Source organism: Manis pentadactyla, chromosome 2 (assembly GCF_030020395.1).
Source record: "Manis pentadactyla isolate mManPen7 chromosome 2, mManPen7.hap1, whole genome shotgun sequence".
Lineage (NCBI taxonomy): Eukaryota > Metazoa > Chordata > Mammalia > Pholidota > Manidae > Manis > Manis pentadactyla.
In genome coordinates this window covers 195,900,823-195,923,996 of record NC_080020.1, presented here as the reverse complement: position 1 = coordinate 195,923,996, position 23,174 = coordinate 195,900,823, and the positions used below count along the sequence as shown (strand labels likewise).

The following is a 23,174-nucleotide window of genomic DNA, read 5'->3' as shown; positions in this document are numbered from 1 at the left end:
ACTCTCTGCTTGGACAAAAGTAATATAGTCTCATAACTATTCTTTTCATGACTATTGTATTAGGGTTCTCTAGGGAAACAAAACCAATAGGATTTAGAGAGATATGTAAGAGGCGATTGCGGAAATTGCCTCACATGATTTTGGAGGCTGAGATGTCCCACAATATGCCATCTGTAAGCTGGAGAACCAGACAAGCGTGTGGTATAATTCAATCTAGGTCTAAAGGTCTGAGAACCAGGGAGGCCACTGGCCTAAGTCCCAGACTCTGAAGGCCTGAGAACCAGGAGCTAAGATGTCTAGGCCAGGAGAACATGGATGTTCCAGCTCAAGAAGACAGGAAGCAAATTTGCTTTTCCTTGGCCTTTTTGTTCTACTCAGGCCCTCAATTGATTGGATGACTCCCACCCACATTGGTGAGAATGGATTTTCTTTACTCAGTCTTCTTTACTCAGTCAAATGCTTATCTTTTCTGGAAACACTGTCACAGACACATACAGAGGCAGTCTTCTACCATCTATCTGGGCATCTTGTGGCCCAGGCAAGTTGACACAAAATATAGCATAAACACCATTTATATGCTGATGACCCCCCAATTTTTATTTTTAGGTTGCTCTTCTCTTCTGAACTTAGACTCTCATATTCAAATGTTCTTATCTCCATTTTCCCTTACTCTGTAGGTGACCTCATCCAGTCTCATGACTTAAACACTGTTTATATGATGGCCCCCCAATTTTTATTTCTAGGTTGCTCTTCTCTCCTGAACTCTAGACTCTTATATTTGTACTTCTGGTAGAGTACAAAGCACTGGATATGATGTGCCCATCATTTGCCCAGTTTCTCTCACATCCATTCTGTGCCCTTCTCTGTGTTCTGCTCTGGATTGCAAGAGTCATGGCCTCTGCAGGGTGCATTTCCCAGTCGGCTTTCAGTCGTGTTCAGCAAATGGTACTGATGGGAGATTGGAGGGTGGGAGGAAAGGAGAAATTAAGGCATCTCTGATCCTTTCTCTCCCTCCGGTAAAAGCTTCTCTGTGACTCCAGCTGTCATTGGACAGATCTACTGAGAATCCAGCTTCAACCAGTTGTCCTAGTTCCTGAACTCCAGTAAGACCACATCCTCACCAGCCCCTCACATCCGAGGGTTAGTAGTGGTCGCCTACTATTGTTGATTTCCAGATGGCTAATCACCTGCTTGATAGGCAAATTTGTATTTTCAGAACTAATGATTACTATTATAATACCTATATATATATATTTCACTTAGTCCCCTCCATGTTAGACACCAAGTAGATAATTTGTCAATGCTATTATTCTAATACTTTTGCATGCTTACTGATTTTTTTCTTGCTTGTTCTAACATTACTGAGAGAAGTACATTAAAATGAACAACTATGATTTTGGATTTGTATACTACTACTTTTAGTTTTGTCTTTTAGGTACATAGAAATACAGGACTTTTGTGTCTTCCTGGTAAATTTCTTTTTATCAACTTGTATTTGTCTCCTAACTCTTTGGAACTTTTTTTCATCTTTGCTGGTTCCTGCCTGACCTTCAACTGTTGGAGTCCACATGGACTCAGTGCCTAGACTTCTTATCTCCATTTTTCCTTACTCTGTCGGTGACCTCATCCAGTCTTATGACTTAAACACCGTTTATATGATGACCCCCCAATTTTTATTTCTAGGTTGCTCTTCTCTCCTGAACTCTAGACTCTTATATTCAAATGCCTCTTTATAATCTCTCCTTGGTTGTCTAATAGGCAGGTTGATCTTTGGATATTAAAAATTGAGCTCCTGATCATCCCTGAAAACCTCTAGTTGCAATTTTTCCAGTTCATGCAAAAACTTTGAAGTTAGTCTTAACTCCGCTCTTTCTCTCATACCCTGAATGCAAACTGTCAGCTAAACATCTTGGCTTCACCTTCCACATATCTCTGGAATTTAGCTGCTGCTCACAACATTCATTCCTATCACCACATGGTAAAATTTCTGGTGTTTCTTCTAGTTCTCTCCAATGTATTGTAATTCTTGGGAGCTGGGGTCCTTGGAGGTAAGAGTCCGATCCATGAATCTCGTCCCAGTGATGAATCTTCACTCTCTGCTGCTGAATGAACCAGCTGTCGAAGTCTGTTCTCTGCTTCTACTTTCTGTTGTTCCAGAACTTTTCAACTCTCTTCTCTGCCCTAGAAAATCTATTTTCTCTTTGAATGCAGTTGCTCTTTGGACCAGTTCTGCTGTTGATACTCACTGTGGTCTCCTGACCAAATTCTTGTTTCAGCTGGCATTTGGGCTCCTCCCTTTTTCCTCAAATGTGGAAGGGAGCCGAGACTGGCTGTTGTGTCTAAAACAGTTCAAGTCCGCCTCTAAGGAAACCATAAAGTCCTTCAGAAACCATTTAAAGCAGGTCAGTCATTACCTGCCATGACATTTTTCATATTCTTTAAAAGCAATTAATACAAAACAGAAGACTATTTTTTCTTTGTTATACCTGCCCCACATGAGTTAGAACATATAAAAGCCACATTAGAGATTTCTAAAGCTAAACAAAATTTTTTATTACATTTAATGCTATCCTGCTATCTCATAAACTGTGTGGTGGATTAAAGACGTCCACAGATTCTTTACCCTCTTCCCATAGAAGGTCTATTTGTCCTTCCCTTGAATCCAGGCCGAGCTGTGATGTCTTTGGACTGTGATAGGGTGCAATGAAAGTGCCGCCATAACAGTTCTGAACCCTGCCATTAAGAGTACTGATAGCTTCTGTGTCATTCTGGTAGAGTCCTAAGCTGCCATAAAAGAACTTTGAATTCCCTGGGACGAGAATGATGTTGTGTGTGTGTGTGTGTGTGTGTGTGTGTGTGTGTGTGTGTAGTAAGATACCAAGGAGCACAGATACAACAGATATGTGAATGGTGAGGGGGACAGCTTGCAAGTAGATTCCTCCAGATCCAGCCACCTGAGCTGATATCACATGGCTCAGAGACAAGCCACCCAAATTTCTGAAACACAAAATTGTGAGCAAAATGCAATGAGTGTTTTTAGTCACTAACTTTTAGGATAGTTTTAATGCAGCAATAGGAACCAAAACTTCCAACTGAAGTCTCTGTGATCCCATCATTTTCAACAATATAGAAGTATTTTTGTGAAAGCCATTCAGAGTATAGTAGTATTATATTCCATCTATTTTCTGCCTCTTTCACTACTTGGTATCCTTTGCTTTATATACTAGATCTTTGTATTTGCATTTTATCTCTCCTTGAGCTCAGACGGTTCCTTGCATTCTCATCAGTGCCTTTTATGTAGTAAGCACACAGAAAATTGTTGCTGTGTTTGAAGATATGCTGGGGAGTGACACTGAAGAAGGATGGGTAAGGGAAGAGCTAGATCACTGTACTTAACTGTGACATCTTCTGACCTTTAACAGTTACAAAGAATCTTGTACCTTGTAGTTATCTCTTCTATTGTTTTACATTCAACTTTTCATGTGTATTTTGTCTCCTTAGATCTCACAAACTGTGAGAACAGGGATTATTAAGACACTTTTGTGTTCTACATTGTATCTGGCACAGGGTTGGGCTCCTGAAATCTACTTAGTAGATAGTTGTCTGATCAGAGATGCCTCATCATCATAATAAAAATGAGCTGGAGCAAGTCTTACAGAAGGACAATGCTAAATGAAGAAGGGCAGGATGCAAGGCAGACAGAGAGAGGAAATCTGGATTTAAAGGGAGCTCAGCAAAAACAGTGCTTCTGCAGTAGGCAATCATATGTGACTGAAAGTATCAAAGGCACCAAGGAAGGGAGCAACCTTGTGCAAAGTTTACAAGGAGATAGAAATGTAATAGAGAATAAGCGGAGTTTATGTTTTGGGTGGATTGACCTGAATATAATCCAGTGCCTAGGTGTTAAAGTGGAAAGCCTGCTTGGTACCTTTCTGTCTGCTCAGTGTTCTGGAGCTAGCTTATATTTTGGATTCTTCCTTATTACAGCTACAAAATATGTGAGCTGCTGTCATTTGTACTAGGTAGCTTTGCTGCTGTGAGACTAAGGTATCTTGTCAGTGTCCTGGGATCCAGATTTTCTGCTGGTGGAGGTAGAAAGGAGAGAATGTTTGGTAACAGAGATGCAGAACTGGTTAGAGTTCAGTAAAGCAAAAGTCTTTAGTGAAAGTGGTTCCTGAGTGATAGGGAAATAAAGAGTTTGTAGCAGTGTTTACTTAAAGCTTAGTGGGTATTTGCTAAAGTGAGCAAACATGGAAGCTATCAAGACTCAAGTTTTGGACTGGCAGAAAAAATTTTCACTGCTATCTCCGTGGATTAATAAAGATCCATAGAAATTTGTATCAGCAGGGACAAAGATGAGCTAAGTGGGTACAGTACTTAACTACAAATGTTTGGGACTTAACTACAAATACTCCCACATTTGCTTTCTGTTCCTCTAAAACTCTCTCTCTTCCTTGGCTAAGATCCTTCCACATGGCCTGGCAATCTGCTAGATGTTAATTCTTCTGTAAACACACTTTCCACTCTTAAGATGCAAGTATCCCTAGGGGTAGTAACAAAATAAGACATCACTTATTCACATGTGCATGGAAGTAGGTAATTGTGACTATTGGCTAAAGGTAGGCTTGGAGAGAGGGTGGTGAGGGGTTTTCAGAAGGGTTATCCTGGGCAATGGTATTTTGTGGAATAAAGGGAACCACGGGATGGGATTAGATCTCTGAACTTTGAAAGCCAGGCAGAAGAGTTTTGAATTTATGTGAGTAGAAGAATGACTTACTGGGAGCTGTGTTTTTGTAAGATTAGTCTTGAGAACCTTGAGCTTACACAGTAGGTGTTCATAAATACTTGTTGGGTGAATTGGAAGGAGAAAGGGTTGAAGGTAGAAAGGGGACCAAATGGCTATTGCAGAAATTCAAGCATAAGATAGGAGCTGTCATCTTCACATACTTCATCTGCTAAAAGTCACTGTACCACATGACAAAGAGTTATTGGCCATCTGCTCTGTTACTATAACTTCCTGTGACAGTTTCTGCAGAGCTTATTGTTCTGTTCAGTAACATTTGTCCCTCTACCAGAATGAGATAATTTAGAGCAAGTACTGTTTGTTTTTAAATCTATCCATCTAGCATGGGACCAGACACCTAGTAGGTACTTGATTAATACCTACGAAATGTATGTCTAAATGTAAGACCTAATATGCTCAGTGAATAGTGGAGAATGTTTATCACTGACATTGCTCTTGGGGCTGGTGGGCTGGAGTCTTTAATCCTTGCCTTTCAGGCTAATGACTACAATCTTTCTTTTTAATATGTCACGTCAGTTAATATTTCAGCACATGCTATTCCTGGCAGTTACTGGTTTTGAGAATCTCAATCCTGGAAATTACCAACAGGAGACGTCATGGGACAATAGCTGATGCTGAGGAGATTTAATAATCCTAAATTGTTCCAACATTGTTAGAGTTCTTGATTTTGAGACACCAAGTAAAAAGGGATGCAGCAATCAGTAATAAGATGCTGAGTCAGGAGAGGCAGGAGTTAAATGACACTCTGTGCCCCATTTAATAAAGTGTGTTATAGCCAGTGCCACAAATTTGATTTGAACAATTTCTATTTTTCCCAGCAAAGATGTTATTGCAGGTCAATCATTTCCATAAGTGAGAGCACATTTCTGTGTATACAGTACACTGACAGATGGCTAGAAGACCTCTCTTTCATGATCCCAGGCGGAATAAAAAGGCAATTTACTATCTCTAGGACTGTGGGTACATTGGTAATGGGAGAGAATCATTCTTACACAAATAACTCAGTGTTTGAATCTGAACTATCAAATGAATCTGAGCTATAGCCAAATCAATTTGATAAACCATCAGAACATTATTGTCCTGGCTCCATCCTGCAAAGGCAGTGCATTGAATTTTCCCCGCAGGAAACTGTTTCCCAAGGAAACAGCAATAGCTCGATTGCTTTAAAAAAAAAAAAAGAAAGAAAAAGAAAACCTCGAGTGCGTTCATGATATCAGGTGAAAACTCAGATGGCCACTGATGTTCAAGGTTAAGACTCATGAGGGGGAAATCAGGATGCTAGACGACTCCTTTGAAACTCAGTGGAGGATGTCAGTGTGCCCCCTGGCTTTCTCTGCATCTTTTTCTCTTTGATGTAACATCTCTCCCTTGTGCCCTCATGTGTTCAGATGCTCCCTATTTTTCACTCATTTAATTTGCCTTTAGGAAAGGAGTTATCATTGGTTTGGGGGCCTCCCTTAGAATCCCTTGCATATATATATATATATAGACACAAAGGACTGGGGACAAAGGACTGAGCCTGATGGGGATGAAGACTCCCCACAGCTCATGGAGGAGGTATTCTGGAGACAGGCCAAGGTGTTCCGACTCCACACTGGTTGTAGGGCAGTGATTCTCAGTGTGCTTCTGGATCAGCCACGTCAGCTTCCCCTGGAAAGTTATTAGAGATGCGGGTTCTCAGGCCCACCCCTAACCTGCTGAATCAAAAAGTCTGGGAGTGGGGTCAGCAATCCAGGTTTTTTACAAGCAAGCCAAGTGATTCTGATGCATGATCAAATTTACAACCACTGCTTGAGGGCAGCTGAGAACCACTCACAGCTGCGGTGGCTCGTAGCTGAGTCCTTCTGGGAATTGATCTCTTCTAACTTACCCAAGATTTGGCTTCTTCTCTAGGGAAAGTCTGCACCCAGTGACTGTTGATGAAGAGCCCTGGCCCCTTGTTTTAATTCAGTTCAACTTTGAAGGGCCATCTTAACTCCAGAGTTTTCCAGGGGATCAGTTTGAGGCTTCTGCTGCATATGCATTGCAGTTCAACTTCCCTCAACCTGATCTGCTTCCATCAAGCACTCCCCACATACACTAAGAACATTCCCCAGTAAACTCCTGCAGGCAGATATCCTTAATTGAGGGGTGGGGTGGGAACCTGACCCAAGGCACAGTCATAGTCCTGGCCTGGGCATCTACTGTGGGCAGAGCAGTCCACACACACTCCTTCTCCTGCCTATTAACCACAGTACCTGGGACGGGCTGGTCCTCTGCAAGCACCTAGACAAAGAGCTCTCAGGCCAGGGTTTAGATGGAGTTGGCACATCAGGTTGCAGAGATAGGAGATGGGATAGGCTGTAGAATTCCTAAGTCAGCAAGCAGAGGTTGAAAGACATCTGTGCACTAGTCTGAAAGCCCCAGAAAGGGAGGCTTGATATTTAAGTGATCAATCCTCTTGGCCCTAAGCGGAGGAGAAGGAGACCAGTGATTACAGGCTGGACTTTTGGCCAGGATCTTGCACTTATATCCTTATGTACTGAGATGAAAAGATGTGGGAATTATTGCTCTTTACCCTTTTAAGTCACAGCAAGTGCTTCATAATTCCTTTGAATTTTCTGTTAATTTTGTTCACTTTATTCTGGTCAGATATGTTCCTATGGTAAAAGAAGCGAAAAGTCTGTAATTTGAAGACCTGGAAGAACTTCTTGTGATGGTGACATCCCTCTCCTTGCTGGCAGGGCTGGCTGGGGGAATGCATGTTTGTGTTCTCCGTTAGACACTGATGAGACACACTGTGTCTTGGCCTGGGACCTACTTTTGCAAGTGCAGGAGATGTTCTTCTGTGCTGTTTGTGTTTATCATTTACTAGTATTCTTAGGCTGGGGGTTTGGTGTTTATCATTATTTTCCCCTCTTTTAATTTCACAGCCAATTGCACGGGGCCTTATTGAATAACTTTTGAATGTTTGATTACACATATTTATGTACTTTAGGCAAATGATATGCTGAGAATACATGGAATGTGAGGCAGGAGACCTAGACCACTTAGGATGGCAGTGTGATCTTTAGTAGGTCATGTCTCTCTGGCTCTGGTTTGCTCAGCTGCATAATGAACTAGTTGGGGATCCTGTCCAAATTCAGTGTCCTGGGTAGCAGACAGGTTAGGGTGTTATGAGTCAATAGTGTACTTAGTACAGGTCACATAAGGGAACTACCCTATCACAGATATGTTCTGCCACAACAGAAGTGCCTATTTAGGAACATTCAAAACCCTTAGGGCTTTTAGCTAAGGGAAATTGATGAACTACTATTCTGGTGGTCAAAGACATCAAAAACACTTTCTCTAAGCCCATTTGTCTCGAGAGCTAGGAAATATTAAGTGTTACGAGTTCTAAGTACTTTGTACATTAAAGCACATGGAAAGTGTGCCTGGCACTCTCCATGTGTTATGCTTGTCATCCTTCATACTTCATAACATACATCATGACCTGATATATTCAGTTTATATGTAGTTATAGTCCGACTCCCCCTTGTGAAACCATAAGCCTTCTTTGAGGAAGGTCTTCCTTTTGTTCCCTGAACTTTATACAGTGTATAGCACAGGGCTGGTGCTTAAAACCTATCTATTCAGTGAGTGAATAAATAAATATAAAATACATACACACACACTTACATACACATATAATATTACTAAGACTCAAGCAATATCAGGAAGCAGGTATTACTGTTTTGGCATTTTTTTAGGTGAGGAAACCAAGGCTTAGAGAAGTGAACGAAGTATTTTTAAACCTAAAGTAGTCTGCTTTGGCACCTCTGCTTTAGTCATGCTGACACTTCCTTCTCTTGCATGTATTTCCTATCTCAAGCCAGACTTTCTGGAATAATCTTTGAACTTCTTCACAGAGGAGGAGTCCCATATATATGTCACAACATACCCTTCATCATTAATAATAACCATTTGTAGAGTTTTTGCTCTGCTATACAGGGTCTAGTTCTAAATATATATAGGCTCCAGCCTGAAGCAGAATATAAGCTTTTAGTGAAAATGATAGTGATGTTGATAGGTGGTAGGTAGGTAGGTAGATAACCACACATGGTTGTTTATACTGACTGCCAGATTATCAGTGCAGGCTAATGGCCTGAACTGACTTAAGGCAGGCTACAGAAGAATCATCTAGTAAATCTTCAGACTTATTCCCATCTTTCTTTTTTTGCTCACTATTTCTTCTTGCTTCTGACTACTTCCTGCTGGGTTCCTTTCTTCTTCCTGCAGGGCACTTGTTAGTAGATGGAGTAGACGTTTTCCTGGGCTCTTGCTTAGAGCCCAGGAAAACACATTTTTAAAAAGCTGTTGGAGATTTGGCCTCCTGCAGCTATAAAGCCTATGAGAGTCACAGCAGGAAGAATTCACTGTTGGCCAAGGTTGTCGGAAAGAAGTGGGAGTTAGAATGACCCTTGTGGAATGGCAGGAGCAGATGAGAAGAGGGAAAGTCACTCTCGGAGGGAGAGGTGCTGATGCAGGGCTGTGGGGCATGGAATGCATCCCAGAGATCTGGAATCTCAGCATAGAGTATCCAAAAATGAATGTGTGTGTGTATCTCCCTGGATTTAGGAAAACTAGACAGGGTGAGGAAGCAGAACTGTGCTTCCCTTCCATGGAAGAGATATATAGCAGAGCGGTTAAAAGTCTATATTTTGAGTTAAACCAGTTTGGCATTAAATCTGTGCTCTAGAATTTGTATGACCTTGCTGAACTGGCCTCTAGAGAAGGTAACTTTTCCTTCTTTAAAATGGGAAGAATAGCTTCTACCACAGAGGTTTTATAAGGATTAAGGTAGAAAATTCATCTTCAGCTTTTAACACACTGTCTGGGACTTAGTAAGTGCTTATAAAATGTTAGTTGTTGTTGTTATTGAAAGTTACAATGTGGATCAGCTCCGAATTATCCCTATAAGTCATTGTAGATGACAACAATAAAAACTGACTTTAATTGACAGTCCTGTCTCAGAAGCTTCTCTGAATTGGAGAAAGTTGACTTTTAACTTATACATGCTGATCTCTTGCACATGGAAGCAGAGAAGGCTACTCACAGAATGACTGGTCCAGACGCTCCCTGGAAAACATCACTAGGCAGATCTTCCAAATTATTGTTATCACTTAGATTCCTGGGGATGGAGTTGGGGAAAGAAGAAGGCAAATACAAAACCACATAAACATCACTGTTGTAAGAAAGAGCCATTTGCCTCTGAATGACCTGGAAGAATAATCAGGGCTACTTACAGCTCATCTAGCTGGGTTCCATTGAATGCACAGTTGTGTATTTCTTGAATCCCATTCTTATTCAGCCATCTGAAATAAAAGGCCTATTAAAAAACCAATAATGTCAGATGCAAACAATACAGGGGTTTTATAATTGGAAGCACTGGGGCAAGGTCAGGCGGTGCAGGCCAGTGGCATAAATAAAACGCCAGCCTTAAGGCTCAGGGACAGAGGTGGGGGGTGACTGATTTATCACTGTTATATCTTTTGTAATGTTTGAAGTTTGCATTATGAGTATGTATTACCTATTCAGAGAAATAAATTTAATTTTTAAAAGGCACACTTAGGCACAGCAGCCTGGATTCTGTAAGGCACTTGCACATATCATTTGTGTACAGAGATGATGCCATGGTGGGAGAAGATGAATTTCTTTCCCATCCTGAAGGACAGAAATCATACAATTATTGAACAAGTGTCTATAAAAAAGAGAAAGAACATTTTGTATCACCTTTCTTGTAGGCCTTAAACCTCTCACCCATGCTCACCACAGCAGCAGGCCTGGCTGTCATCAAAAAGAGATCTAATTAAGCTGTCAGACAACCTGAACATCTCCTGTGACCCATAGGGACCTGGTTATTGGAGGTTTGTGGAGGTGGCTCTGGGTTAAGCTAGCAAGGAAGATAAATCAATTACAGAGATTGTGGGCTGTGGCAGGACAACGTGGTATGAGTGGGCATGGGAGGAGGCTTGGAGGGTGGTGGGGGCATGGATTTGGAACAGTCATCCTGATTGTGCAAAGAAGGTCAGTGAACAGGTTTCCCTGGACAGGGGAGCCCAAGGACACCCTGGGCCCACAGCTCTGCACTGCTGTGTTCTTGGATGGATGTAAAAATAAAATCAGAAATCTAAGGTTGGGAGAGCTTAGCCCAAAGAGCCTCTGACCACCTGCTCTTGATTTGCTGTCAGCCTCAGTGGGTTTACAAATAATTGTTTAAAAAGCTGACGCAGAGAAACTCCTGTGTGCCCAGAACTCTATTTCCTGGACTACAATGGGCCACTAGAAAATGCTTAAAATCGCAGGAGAACAACTTTCTTCTGAAAGGAAGTTCAGCTAAAAAAAAATCCAGAGAGGAGCAAGGTAAATCTTTTAGAACCTTAGCACCCAGTCGGTGGCTTCTGATGGCCAAGAGGTGGCTCTGCACCTCCCATCCCCCCTTCCCACTCTTACCTACGAGAAAGCCTGACCCAGGCACATGCAGCCTCTTGAATTCCTTTTCAGCCTGCCCTTGAGTAGTAAGAGTGGCTGGAGGAGCTGCCCCTAGCTTGTGGGGTGGAGAGCCCAGGGAATTTCGGATCAAACACAGGGGTGAGCAAACTGTTTCCGTCAAGGGCCAGATAGCAAATTTTAGGTTTCGTGGGCCAAGGGGCAAAATGAGGGATACCACATAGGTATTTTATCTAGGTACTTATCAAACAATTTCCACAAATTTTTTATTGGCCAAATTAAAAATATAATAGTAATAATTGAGTACATTTTTTTTCATGTGTGGGCTATATATAGGTCTACGATTGTAAAGAATAGACTTTACATGTCCTACAAATAGATGTTACTGTGATTAAATCATATGCAGACCAACTTAAAATAATTATTGTATTCAAAGAAGCCCTTTGTCTTTATGGATTTTCCTCATTTGACAGATACCATCATGTTGGGGAGTGGGTGGCAGTTTTTGGTCAACAGTGGTTTTTTGTACAAAAAACAAATGTCCAGAATTCCTGCCCTAGGGTTCATGTTGGGCTGTAGGACTCTCAATTGCTAACAAAGAGAAGTAGACATTTATTAAGTACACTCTTAGTTTCTCAAGAGAGAGTGCTGGTTTTAAAACCTGATGACGATGAAGATGATGGTGATGATGACAACCTGGGCAAGGCGTCAGCTAAGGAGTAACTGGATCACATGGAGAAAGACAAGTACCAAATGACTTCACTCACTTGTGGAGCATAACAACAAAGCAAAACTGAAGGAACAAAACAGCAGCAGACTCACAGACTCCAAGAAGGGACTAGCGGTTACCAAAGGGGAGGGGTGGGAAAGGGCAGGTGGGGAGGGAGGGAGAAGGGGATTAAGGGGCATTATGATTAACACACATATGTAGGTGGGGGGTACAGGAAAGGCATTGTAGCACAGAGAAGACAAGTAGTGACTCTATAGCATCTTACAACACTGATGGACAGTGACTGCGATGGGGTATTGTGGGGGGACTTGATAATAGGGGTGAATGCTGAAACCACAATGTTGTTCATGTGAAACCTTTGTAAGATTGTATATCAATGATACTTTAATAATAATAACAACAACAAAATAACTGGATCATGGTTTCCTTAATCTTTCTGTGTCCCTAGTGTGTCCACTTTGAAGAGGCTTGGGAGGCTCCAGAAGCAGTCTGCCTTCCACCATGAGAGTGAGGGTGCTGGGGGAGTCCAGGCTGCTGAAGCTTACTGAGGGGCAGGCAGTGAGACCAAAGCCAACTGAGTGAGGGGGGAACGTGTGTGAAGTGAGCCTCTCCTCTGGCCAGGGTGTGCTGGGGGCTGGCACACGTGTAGCCTCCTCTTATTTGTCTGAATTAGGCCATTCTGCTGGTTGGCCATAGCTAGGCTTTCTCCCCATTCAGAGCATCTGGTTGCAGGGGCAGGGTGAGGGTGGGAAAGGCTCAGAGTCCTCTACACAGTGGGCTTTTGTTGCTCATTTCCCGTGAGTCCCTTACCAAATGTCTGATGATCTATCACTGTTGGACTCATAGAACGGGGCCTCAAGATTTTGAAAACTGCCAGTGTACAGAAAACCTCAGTCGCCAGGGCCACTTTGCCATGTTTTTTTCTGAGTGTGCTTGGATGTCCCTAGTGGGAGAAAGTGCCACTGCATCCAGATGTAGCTCCCAAAGTAAGAACAATTGGAGTCTTAAACCGTGTTGAGTACGGATCTTCTGATTCTATAATCTATGGACTAAGGACCATCTGAGGTAAGCAGAATAGATTTTGTCCTCACAAATGTGTATTTATTCTTTAGAGACATGTCTGAGAAGTGTTGACTCTTACGAAAGCTATCGTCTCCAGGAGAGTATGGTCTCAATTCTGGGGGAACCACAGTGTCCATGAACAGGAGTCAGTGAAGAGCACCTATGATCTGTGTATTTCTCTGGCAGGTTTGGGTTTGCAAGGCTCTGTCACGAGTTCTTGTTTCCTCAGATGCTTTGCTTCTACTTGGGGAGAGGTCACACTAGGAAGGTCAGGATGCCTTGTCTTGTGTCTTATGTTCTAGACAAAAAGTGTATGTATCACCATGCAAAACTGTGAGAATGCTATTAGCATACTCCCACTTACTTATATTTTCTAGAAAAATTCTATTTGTGTATTTCCCACATTTAACACTGCTTAATTTTGAATCACTGTATTTAAAAATGCCATGTTGAGAGCAAGATGTAAAGAAGCACAAACAGCCAGGTACAACCGATTACATTTGTTACTGCTCTTCTCCCTCCGTGATGTAGGAATCCTAGTTCTGTTATGTCTGTGATACAACCCACCAGGCTGGTGTTACTCAGGTACTCACTGTTTTCCAAAAAAGCTCCTTTTGTCTTTTTCATCCTTTATTTTTTTACTTAAACCTTCATGGCCTTGATGATTCTGTTTCCTCTGCTTGCCCTTTGCCAACACCCAGGCTAAGTCCCACTCATCTCTTAAGGCCTGTCTTAGACACAGCCTCCTCTCTTGGCCTTCTTTCCCTAATTTACCTCTTCCTTTAATCTTCACAACCCAGGCCAGTCAGAATAAATATTCTTTCTTTACTCTTAGAATAATTGCTTTTATTTTACGTACATTTTATTGTATTCTAATTTCTTTTTGCTTTCCCATTCTCTCATACTTCTCACACCATCTTTAACTTGTTCCAACATACACACACAAATTCTAAATATCATGAGCATATTAAGTGAATGGATTACATATTACCTACCATTTTTTGTTCTAATTCTATGTACTCTGAAAATATGCCTTTGATTTTATTTTTCCCTTCACACATCCAGTTCCTCTGCTAGTATCTTTCAAACCTTTTCTATTGTTCTCTGTAATTAATTTACACCTAATACAATGTTTAGCTTTATTCTTCAGTATCTCCTCATCTCTATTTCTCCCTCTCTCTCCTTTTTTATTTGTACAGTATGGGGCTGAACTGGGTCTCTGAATCATATTATTGCTTTGAAAAGGACAAAAATTCTTTCCAGATTAGAACTTACCTTTTGTACATATTGGAATATTGAACATACATACATACATACACATATATTTTTTATAAACACAATAATTTGTGAAATAGATAAAGTGCTTTCCTCACAGATTTAGTCATTGCAGTTACTGGTTCTCTAAATATTCTGTTCATCTAACTTCCATGGATTCCACAAACACTTGCGTAGCCCTTTCGTGCCCTCTTGGCTGTCTTGGGAAGTAGGTTACCTGCCACATAGGCTACTGGCGCAAAAGCGTAGAAGGTAATTAATTCATTAACAACACAGAGCAGACTGCATTTAAAAACTTTCCCAAAAATCAGAGGGAGTAACTCAAGCTCATTAAAAAAATGTGATTTTTCCAAGAGAATGAGAAGTCATCTTATGCTCAGCATGGAGCTGAACAGTAGCAGTTTGTCATGGTTATGAGGGACTATCCATATCTTCCTGATTCAGCCTCCTTCCTGGTCTATTTCTTCGGGTAACAAAAGCCTTGCCAGGCAGTAAAACTAGCTTTATTGATGCATGAGTTATTCTGTCCTTTGGAACAGATGTTGCATCGCAGGGGACCATCATGCAAAGAGCAATTTTAAATACTTGAGTTGCACCACAGAATCATAAATTATTAACACGACTCCATGTTGTGATTCTGAAATGTAAAGATGGGAAATGAGAGAAAAACAGAACCAAAGAAAAATTTAAATGGTGAAATGCCAAAGTTACCTGAACAAAAAAGGGATTATCCATTATAAGAAAGACCATTAAATGAAAAACCAAGAGTTATTCCATTTGAATTTTTTTCTTTACTTACAGAATCATACTTTCAAAACTCAGCCCCATGAAGGAATTTCTTCCAACTGTGTGGATGTTTATGTTGTCTTGAATGTCTCTAGAAGCAAGTACAGAAAGGTCAGAGAGTCATGTCAGCTCTGGTCCTGTGACCTCCCCACATTCAGTTTACTTGGCACGATGTGCCTTTAGCTGAGGCAATGTTTGAATATTTAATGTTCTGAAGGATGAGGAATTCAAAGTTTGGGAAATAAATGACATCTAATTTATCTTCAGCATATCAGTTCTTAAAAATAGCACTGCAGACATGCAATGTCGTCTTTCTGTTTTATTCACTAATTTCACTGTTGAAGTTTGAACATATTCATTTAATATCCTTGCCTGCACAGTTGGTGTCTGTTCAACATGACAAAGCCACTTAAGATGACCCTTTTCCACACCAAACTTCTCTGTTCACCTCAGTTGGGCCTTCATCCTCCTCCCAGAGCAATGTATTTGGAGGGTGAGGACTAAACAATGCACATTACAGCCCCAGACACTACTGGGCAAGATAGCTGCTGAGTTAAGCAGTTGGTCCTCACTTAAGGAAAAACTTACATTAGAACCTTTTGGAGAGACTGAATCTTGTGAAAAGCTGGCAAGTGCTGAATACCTGTGTTGGATATTAATCTAGAGAGAGACAAAATGAGAGTGAGGAAAAAAGTGAATCTGGATATTAACATTGCTAGAGTATAAGCTTTCCAAATTAAAAAATATCAATTTTGAGCTATCAGAAAAACCTACGAGAAAATCCCATTATATACCCAAATCATGCCTATGTTTTCTATTTTAAGGCTCTAACCAGGGTCTAGTAAGCTATCAGATCCTTTATCTTTTGCTTGGGGAAATTACAAGATTTACTTTACAGGAAACCTTGATTTTATTTTATTTTAGAGAAAAGAAAATTATACTTTGGGTACAAAGGGGTTAGTATGCTACAATGCACACTTTTTTTTTTAAAGATAATTCAACATGATCCAAAAACAATGCATATAAAACCCAGGTTGATCAATTTTTTATATTTTTTTAATGTTTTGAACAGCCCTTGAGATGGTCTCTATTTTGGGAGTAGAGGAAGAAGGGGTTGTTAATGTGCTTGCTTTTTTTGTTTTTGAGTATTTGTTGTTACTTTTAAAAATTTACGCACAGAAAAATTGACTCTGGTGTGATCGGAGATAAGACAGAGCTGTGTAATCACCAGCATGTTCAAAGATACAGAACAGTTCCATCACCCTCCAAATTACGTTGTGTTTGCCCCTTGTAGTTAATCTCTCCTTTTAACTTCTGTACCTACCAACCACTGATAAGTTTCTGTTCCTAAATTTTGACTTTAATAAAATGTCATATTGCATAATCACTTATTACGCAATCCTTTGAATCTGGCTATTTTCACACAATATAATACATTTGAGATTCTTCCATGTTGTTGTGTCTATTTGTAATTCATTTTTAATTGCTGAATAGTATTCCATTGCATGAATATACCATTTTTATTCGTACACTAGTTGAAATATGTGTAGGTTTCCAGTTCTTGTGATTATTAAAAAAAAAACCTGCTTTAAATATTTGTGTGTTCTGTGTGTGTTTGTGTGTGTGAGACTGACGGGTGGAGAGGATGTTTTTTCTTTCTCTTGGATAAACACCTAGAAGTGGAATTGCTGGGTCATACAGTAAGTGTATGTTTTTTTTTTTTTTTTTTTTTTTTAATAATTATTTTTTATTGAAGGGTAGTTGACACACAGTATTACATTACATGAGTTTCAAGTGTACAACACAGTGGTAGAACATTTATATACATAATTCTAGGTTCCAGCTATCACCCTACCAAGCTGTTACAATATCTTGACTATATTCCTTATGCTATACATTACATCCTGGTTACTAACTTATTTTACCATTGGAAGTCTGTCCTTTTTTTTTTTTTTTTTTTTTTTTTTGTGAGGGCATCTCTCATATTTATTGATCAAATGGTTGTTAACGACAATAAAATTCTGTATAGGGGAGTCAATGCTCAATGCACAATCATTATTCCACCCCAAGCCTAATTTTTGTCAGTCTCCAATCTTCTGAGGCATAACAAACAAGTTTTTACATGTAGAACAAATTCTTACATAATGAATAAGTTACATAGTGAACAGTACAAGGGCAGTCATCACAGAAACTTTCGGTTTTGCTCATGCATTATGAACTATAAACAGTCAGTTCAAATATGAATACTCATTTGGTTTTTATACTTGATTTATATGTGGATACCACATTTCTCTCTTTATTATTATTATTTTTAATAAAATGCTGAAGTGGTAGGTAGATACAAGATAAAGGTAGAAAACATAGTTTAGTGTTGTAAGAGAGCACATGTAGATGATCAGGTGTGTGCCTGTAGACTATGTGTTAATCCAAGCTAGACAAGGGCAATAAAACATCCACGTATGCAGAAGATTTCTCTCAGAACGGGGGGGTGAGGTTCTAAGCCTCACCTCTGTTGATCCCCAATTTCTCACCTGATGGCCCCCCTGCGACTGTGCCTGTCTTAGGTTGTTCCTCCCTTGAGGAATCTTACCCGTCTCTGGCTAACCAGTCATCTTCCGGGGCCATACAGGGAAATGTGAAGTTGGTAAGTGAGAGAGAAGCCTTATTGTTTGAAAAAGTTAGCTTTTTACTTCTTTGCATATTTATGCCCTGTGGCTTCTATGCCCAGCATTTGTCTTGAGGTATCTTTACCACTTGGAAGAATTATGATACTCGGTAAATTTGATATGAGGCACGAATTCTATTTAAGGGTTGTAATTAGGAAGGAAGAAGAAAAGCTATAGAAGTAGCAGGCGGAAGAAAACATGGGAAGATTGATTATTTCTTTGATATATCTTCTTGTAGAGTAACTTCAGCATGTATAGGTTTTAAGCTACTACTTAAATTGCACACACACATTAACATAATAGGAGTATAGTTACATAACCAAGGCATATCTGTAATTACCAGCCATCTGCAGTGAAACCAAGAAAACCAGTTAGGCACCTTAGGCATTTGTGAAAACTTATCTATGATATGGTGGATATTGTCCAAATGAACTTGAACAGTCTGAGAGAAATCAGACAAATTAAAACAACCCATTCCTGGGGACTGTTCACATGCCATATGTTCTTTTAACAATAAATAGTTTGTAGTTGTAAGACTTTGGAGCGCTACAATTTGCACTTCTCCAAATTCTTGGTTGAGTTCCAACAGTATAGATCCAGTCCAATTTTGGTGTTTTACTGTATGCACAGGCCAGCTTAGATATCTCCTTCCTCATTCCCATGGCAAGTCCAGGAACTGGTGGGATGAGTGCATCTACAGCTGTAGCAGTGCGTGGATCTTTGTTGGGGTTTTTTGATGATCATCTTCTGGCATGAGTCTTCCAGGGAGTGCAGATGTTGGAAGTTCTTTTTCATATCGTATCTTAGTTCATTTTCGGGGTAGCCGAATTAGGCTTTGATCCTCTGTGTAAACACAAACAGACCCTTTGCCTACACTTTTGTATGCCCTTTATACCCTTGTGTAGAACTCGTTGGAGGTTACCACACAGGAACTGCCCTTTTTTTTTTTTTTTATTTGCTATCACTAATCTACACTTACATGACGAATATTATGTTTACTAGGCTCTCCCCTATACCAGGTCTCCCCTATAAACCCCTTTACAGTCACTGTCCATCAGCATAGCAAAATGTTGTAGAATCACTACTTGCCTTCTCTGTGTTGTACAGCCCTCCCTTTTCTCCTACCCCCCCATGCATGTTAATCTTAATACCCCCCTACTTCTCCCCCCCTTATCCCTCCCTACCCACCCATCCTCCCCAGTCCCTTTCCCTTTGGTACCTGTTAGTCCATTCTTGAGTTCTGTGATTCTGCTGCTGTTTTGTTCCTTCAGTTTTTCCTTTGTTCTTATATTCCACAGATAAGTGAAATCATTTGGTATTTCTCTTTCTCCGCTTGGCTTGTTTCACTGAGCATAATACCCTCCAGCTCCATCCATGTTGCTGCAAATGATTGGATTTGCCCTTTTCTTATAGCTGAGTAGTATTCCATTGTGTATATGTACCACATCTTCTTTATCCATTCATCTATTGATGGACATTTAGGTTGCTTCCAATTCTTGGCTATTGTAAATAGTGCTGCAATAAACATAGGGGTGCATCTGTCTTTCTCAAACTTGATTGCTGCATTCTTAGGGTAAATTCCTAGGAGTGCAATTCCTGGGTCAAATGGTAAGTCTGTTTTGAGCATTTTGATGTACCTCCATACTGCTTTCCACAATGGTTGAACTAACTTACATTCCCACCAGCAGTGTAGGAGGGTTCCCCTTTCTCCACAGCCTCGCCAACATTTGTTGTTGTTTGTCTTTTGGATGGCAGCCATCCTTACTGGTGTGAGGTGATACCTCATTGTAGTTTTAATTTGCATTTCTCTGATAATTAGCGATGTGGAGCATCTTTTCATGTGTCTGTTGGCCATCTGTATTTCTTTTTTGGAGAACTGTCTGTTCAGTTCCTCTGCCCATTTTTTAATTGGGTTATTTGTTTTTTGTTTGTTGAGGCGTGAGAGCTCCTTATATATTCTGGACGTCAAGCCTTTATCGGATGTGTCATTTTCAAATATATTCTCCCATACTGTAGGGATCCTTCTTGTTCTATTGATGGTGTCTTTTGCTGTACAGAAGCTTTTCAGCTTAATATAGTCCCACTTACTCATTTTTGCTGTTGTTTTCCTTGCCCGGGGAGATATGTTCAAGAAGAGGTCACTCATGTTTATGTCTAAGAGGTTTTCGCCTATGTTTTCTTCCAAGAGTTTAATGGTTTCATGGCTTACATTCAGGTCTTTGATCCATTTTGAGTTTACTTTTGTATATGGGGTTAGACAATGGTCCAGTTTCATTCTCCTACATGTAGCTGTCCAGTTTTGCCAGCACCACCTGTTGAAGAGACTGTCATTTCGCCATTGTATGTCCATGGCTCCTTTATCAAATATTAATTGACCATATATGTCTGGGTTAATGTCTGGATTCTCTAGTCTGTTCCATTGGTCTGTGGCTCTGCTCTTGTGCCAGTACCAAATTGTCTTGATTACTATGGCTTTATAGTAGAGCTTGAAGTTGGGGAGTGAGATCCCCCCTACTTTATTCTTCTTTCTCAGGATTGCTTTGGCTATTCGGGGTCTTTGGTGTTTCCATATGAATTTTTGAATTGTTTGTTCCAGTTCATTGAAGAATGTTGCTGGTAGTTTCATAGGGATTGCATCAAATCTGTATATTGCTTTGGGCAGGATGGCCATTTTAACGATATTAATTCTTCCTAGCCACGAGCATGGGATGAGTTTCCATCTGTTAGTGTCCCCTTTAATTTCTCTTAAGAGTGACTTGTAGTTTTCAGAGTATAAGTCTTTCACTTCTTTGGTTAGGTTTATTCCTAGGTATTTTATTTTTTTTGATGCAATTGTGAATGGAGTTGTTTTCCTGATTTCTCTTTCTGTTGGTTCATTGTTAGTATATAGGAAAGCCACAGATTTCTGTGTGTTGATTTTGTATCCTGCAACTTTGCTGTATTCCGATATCAGTTCTAGTAGTTTTGGGGTGGAGTCTTTAGGGTTTTTTATGTACAGTATCATGTCATCTGCAAATAGTGACAGTTTAACTTCTTCTTTACCAATCTGGATTCCTTGTATTTCTTTATTTTGTCTGATTGCCGTGGCTAGGACCTCCAGTACTATGTTAAATAACAGTGGAGAGAGTGGGCATCCCTGTCTAGTTCCCGATCTCAGAGGAAATGCTTTCAGCTTCTCGCTGTTCAATATAATGTTGGCTGTGGGTTTATCATAGATGGCCTTTATTATGTTGAGGTACTTGCCCTCTATTCCCATTTTGCTGAGAGTTTTTAACATGAATGGATGTTGAACTTTGTCAAATGCTTTTTCAGCATCTATGGAGATGATCATGTGGTTTTTGTCTTTCTTTTTGTTGATGTGGTGGATGATGTTGATGGACTTTCGAATGTTGTACCATCCTTGCATCCCTGGGATGAATCCCACTTGGTCATGGTGTGTGATCCTTTTGATGTATTTTTGAATTCGGTTTGCTAATATTTTGTTGAGTATTTTTGCATCTACGTTCATCAGGGATATTGGTCTGTAGTTTTCTTTTTTGGTGGGGTCTTTGCCTGGTTTTGGTATTAGGGTGATGTTAGCTTCATAGAATGAGTTTGGGAGTATCCCCTCCTCCTCTATTTTTTGGAAAACTTTAAGGAGAATGGGTATTATGTCTTCCCTGTATGTCTGATAAAATTCCGAGGTAAATCCATCTGGCCCGGGGGTTTTGTTCTTTGGTAGTTTTTTGATTACCTCTTCAATTTCGTTGCTGGTAATTGGTCTGTTTAGATTTTCTGTTTCTTCCTGGGTCAATCTTGGAAGGTTATATTTTTCTAGGAAGTTGTCCATTTCTCCTAGGTTTCCCAGCTTGTTAGCATATAGGTTTTCATAGTATTCTCCAATAATTCTTTGCATTTCTGTGGGGTCCGTCGTGATTTTTCCTTTCTCGTTTCTGATACTGTTGATTTGTGTTGATTCTCTTTTCTTCTTAATAAGTCTGGCTAGAGGCTTATCTATTTTGTTTATTTTCTCGAAGAACCAGCTCTTGGTTTCATTGATTTTTGCTATTGTTTTATTCTTCTCAATTTTATTTATTTCTTCTCTGATCTTTATTATGTCCCTCCTTCTGCTGACCTTAGGCCTCATCTGTTCTTCTTTTTCCAATTTCGATAATTGTGACATTAGACCATTCATTTGGGATTGCTCTTCCTTTTTTAAATATGCTTGGATTGCTATATACTTTCCTCTTAAGACTGCTTTTGCTGTGTCACACAGAAGTTGGGGCTTAGTGTTGTTGTTGTCATTTGTTTCCATATATTGCTGGATCTCCATTTTGATTTGGTCATTGATCCATTGATTATTTAGGAGCGTGTTGTTAAGCCTCCATGTGTTTGTGAGCCTCTTTGCTTTCTTTGTACAGTTTATTTCTAGTTTTATGCCTTTGTGGTCTGAAAAGTTGGTTGGTAGGATTTCAATCTTTTGGAATTTTCTGAGGCTCTTTTTGTGGCCTAGTATGTGGTCTATTCTGGAGAATGTTCCATGTGCACTTGAGAAGAATGTATATCCCGCTGCTTTTGGATGTAGAGTTCTATAGATGTCTATTAGGTCCATCTGCTCTACTGTGTTGTTCAGTGCTTCCGTGTCCTTACTTATTTTCTGCCCAGTGGATCTATCCTTTGGGGTGAGTGGTGTGTTGAAGTCTCCTAGAATGAATGCATTGCAGTCTATATCCCCCTTTAGTTCTGTTAGTATTTGTTTCACGTATGCTGGTGCTCCTGTGTTGGGTGCATATATATTTAGAATGGTTATATCCTCTTGTTTGACTGAGCCCTTTATCATTATGTAGTGTCCTTCTTTATCTCTTGTTACTTTCTTTGTTTTGAAGTCTATTTTGTCTGATATTAGTACTGCAACCCCTGCTTTCTTCTCACTGTTGTTTGCTTGAAATATGTTTTTCCATCCCTTGACTTTTAGTCTGTACATGTCTTTGGGTTTGAGGTGAGTTTCTTGTAAGCAGCATATAGATGGGTCTTGCTTTTTTATCCATTCTGTTACTCTGTGTCTTTTGATTGGTGCATTCAACCCATTAACATTTAGGGTGACTATTGAAAGATATGTACTTATTGCCATTGCAGGCTTTAAATTCGTGGTTACCAAAGGTTCAAGGTTAGCCTCTTTAGTATCTTACTGCCTAACTTAGCTCGCTTATTGAGCTGTTATATACACTATCTGGAGATTCTTTTCTTCTCTCCCTTCTTGTTCCTCCTCCTCGATTCTTCATATGTTGGGTGTTTTGTGCTGTGCTCTTTCTAGGAGTGCTCCCATCTAGAGCAGTCCCTGTAAGATGTTCTGTAGAGGTGGTTTGTGGAAAGCAAATTCCCTCAGCTTTTGTTTGTCTGGGAA

General features: G+C 40.2%; 1 protein-coding gene across 1 annotated transcript in view; it reads right to left on the bottom strand.

Moving 5' to 3' along the window:
• Positions 1-23,174, bottom strand: part of FSHR (follicle stimulating hormone receptor) — a 176,490-nt gene that overhangs the window by 8,133 nt on the left and 145,183 nt on the right. Inside the window, exons 5-8 of the mRNA XM_036926066.2 lie at positions 15,714-15,785; positions 15,139-15,216; positions 10,069-10,137; positions 9,879-9,953 (exon numbers count right to left, since the gene is read on the bottom strand). Of these exons, the coding sequence (XP_036781961.2) occupies positions 9,879-9,953; positions 10,069-10,137; positions 15,139-15,216; positions 15,714-15,785 (294 nt within the window). The remainder of the gene's footprint in view (positions 1-9,878; positions 9,954-10,068; positions 10,138-15,138; positions 15,217-15,713; positions 15,786-23,174) is intronic.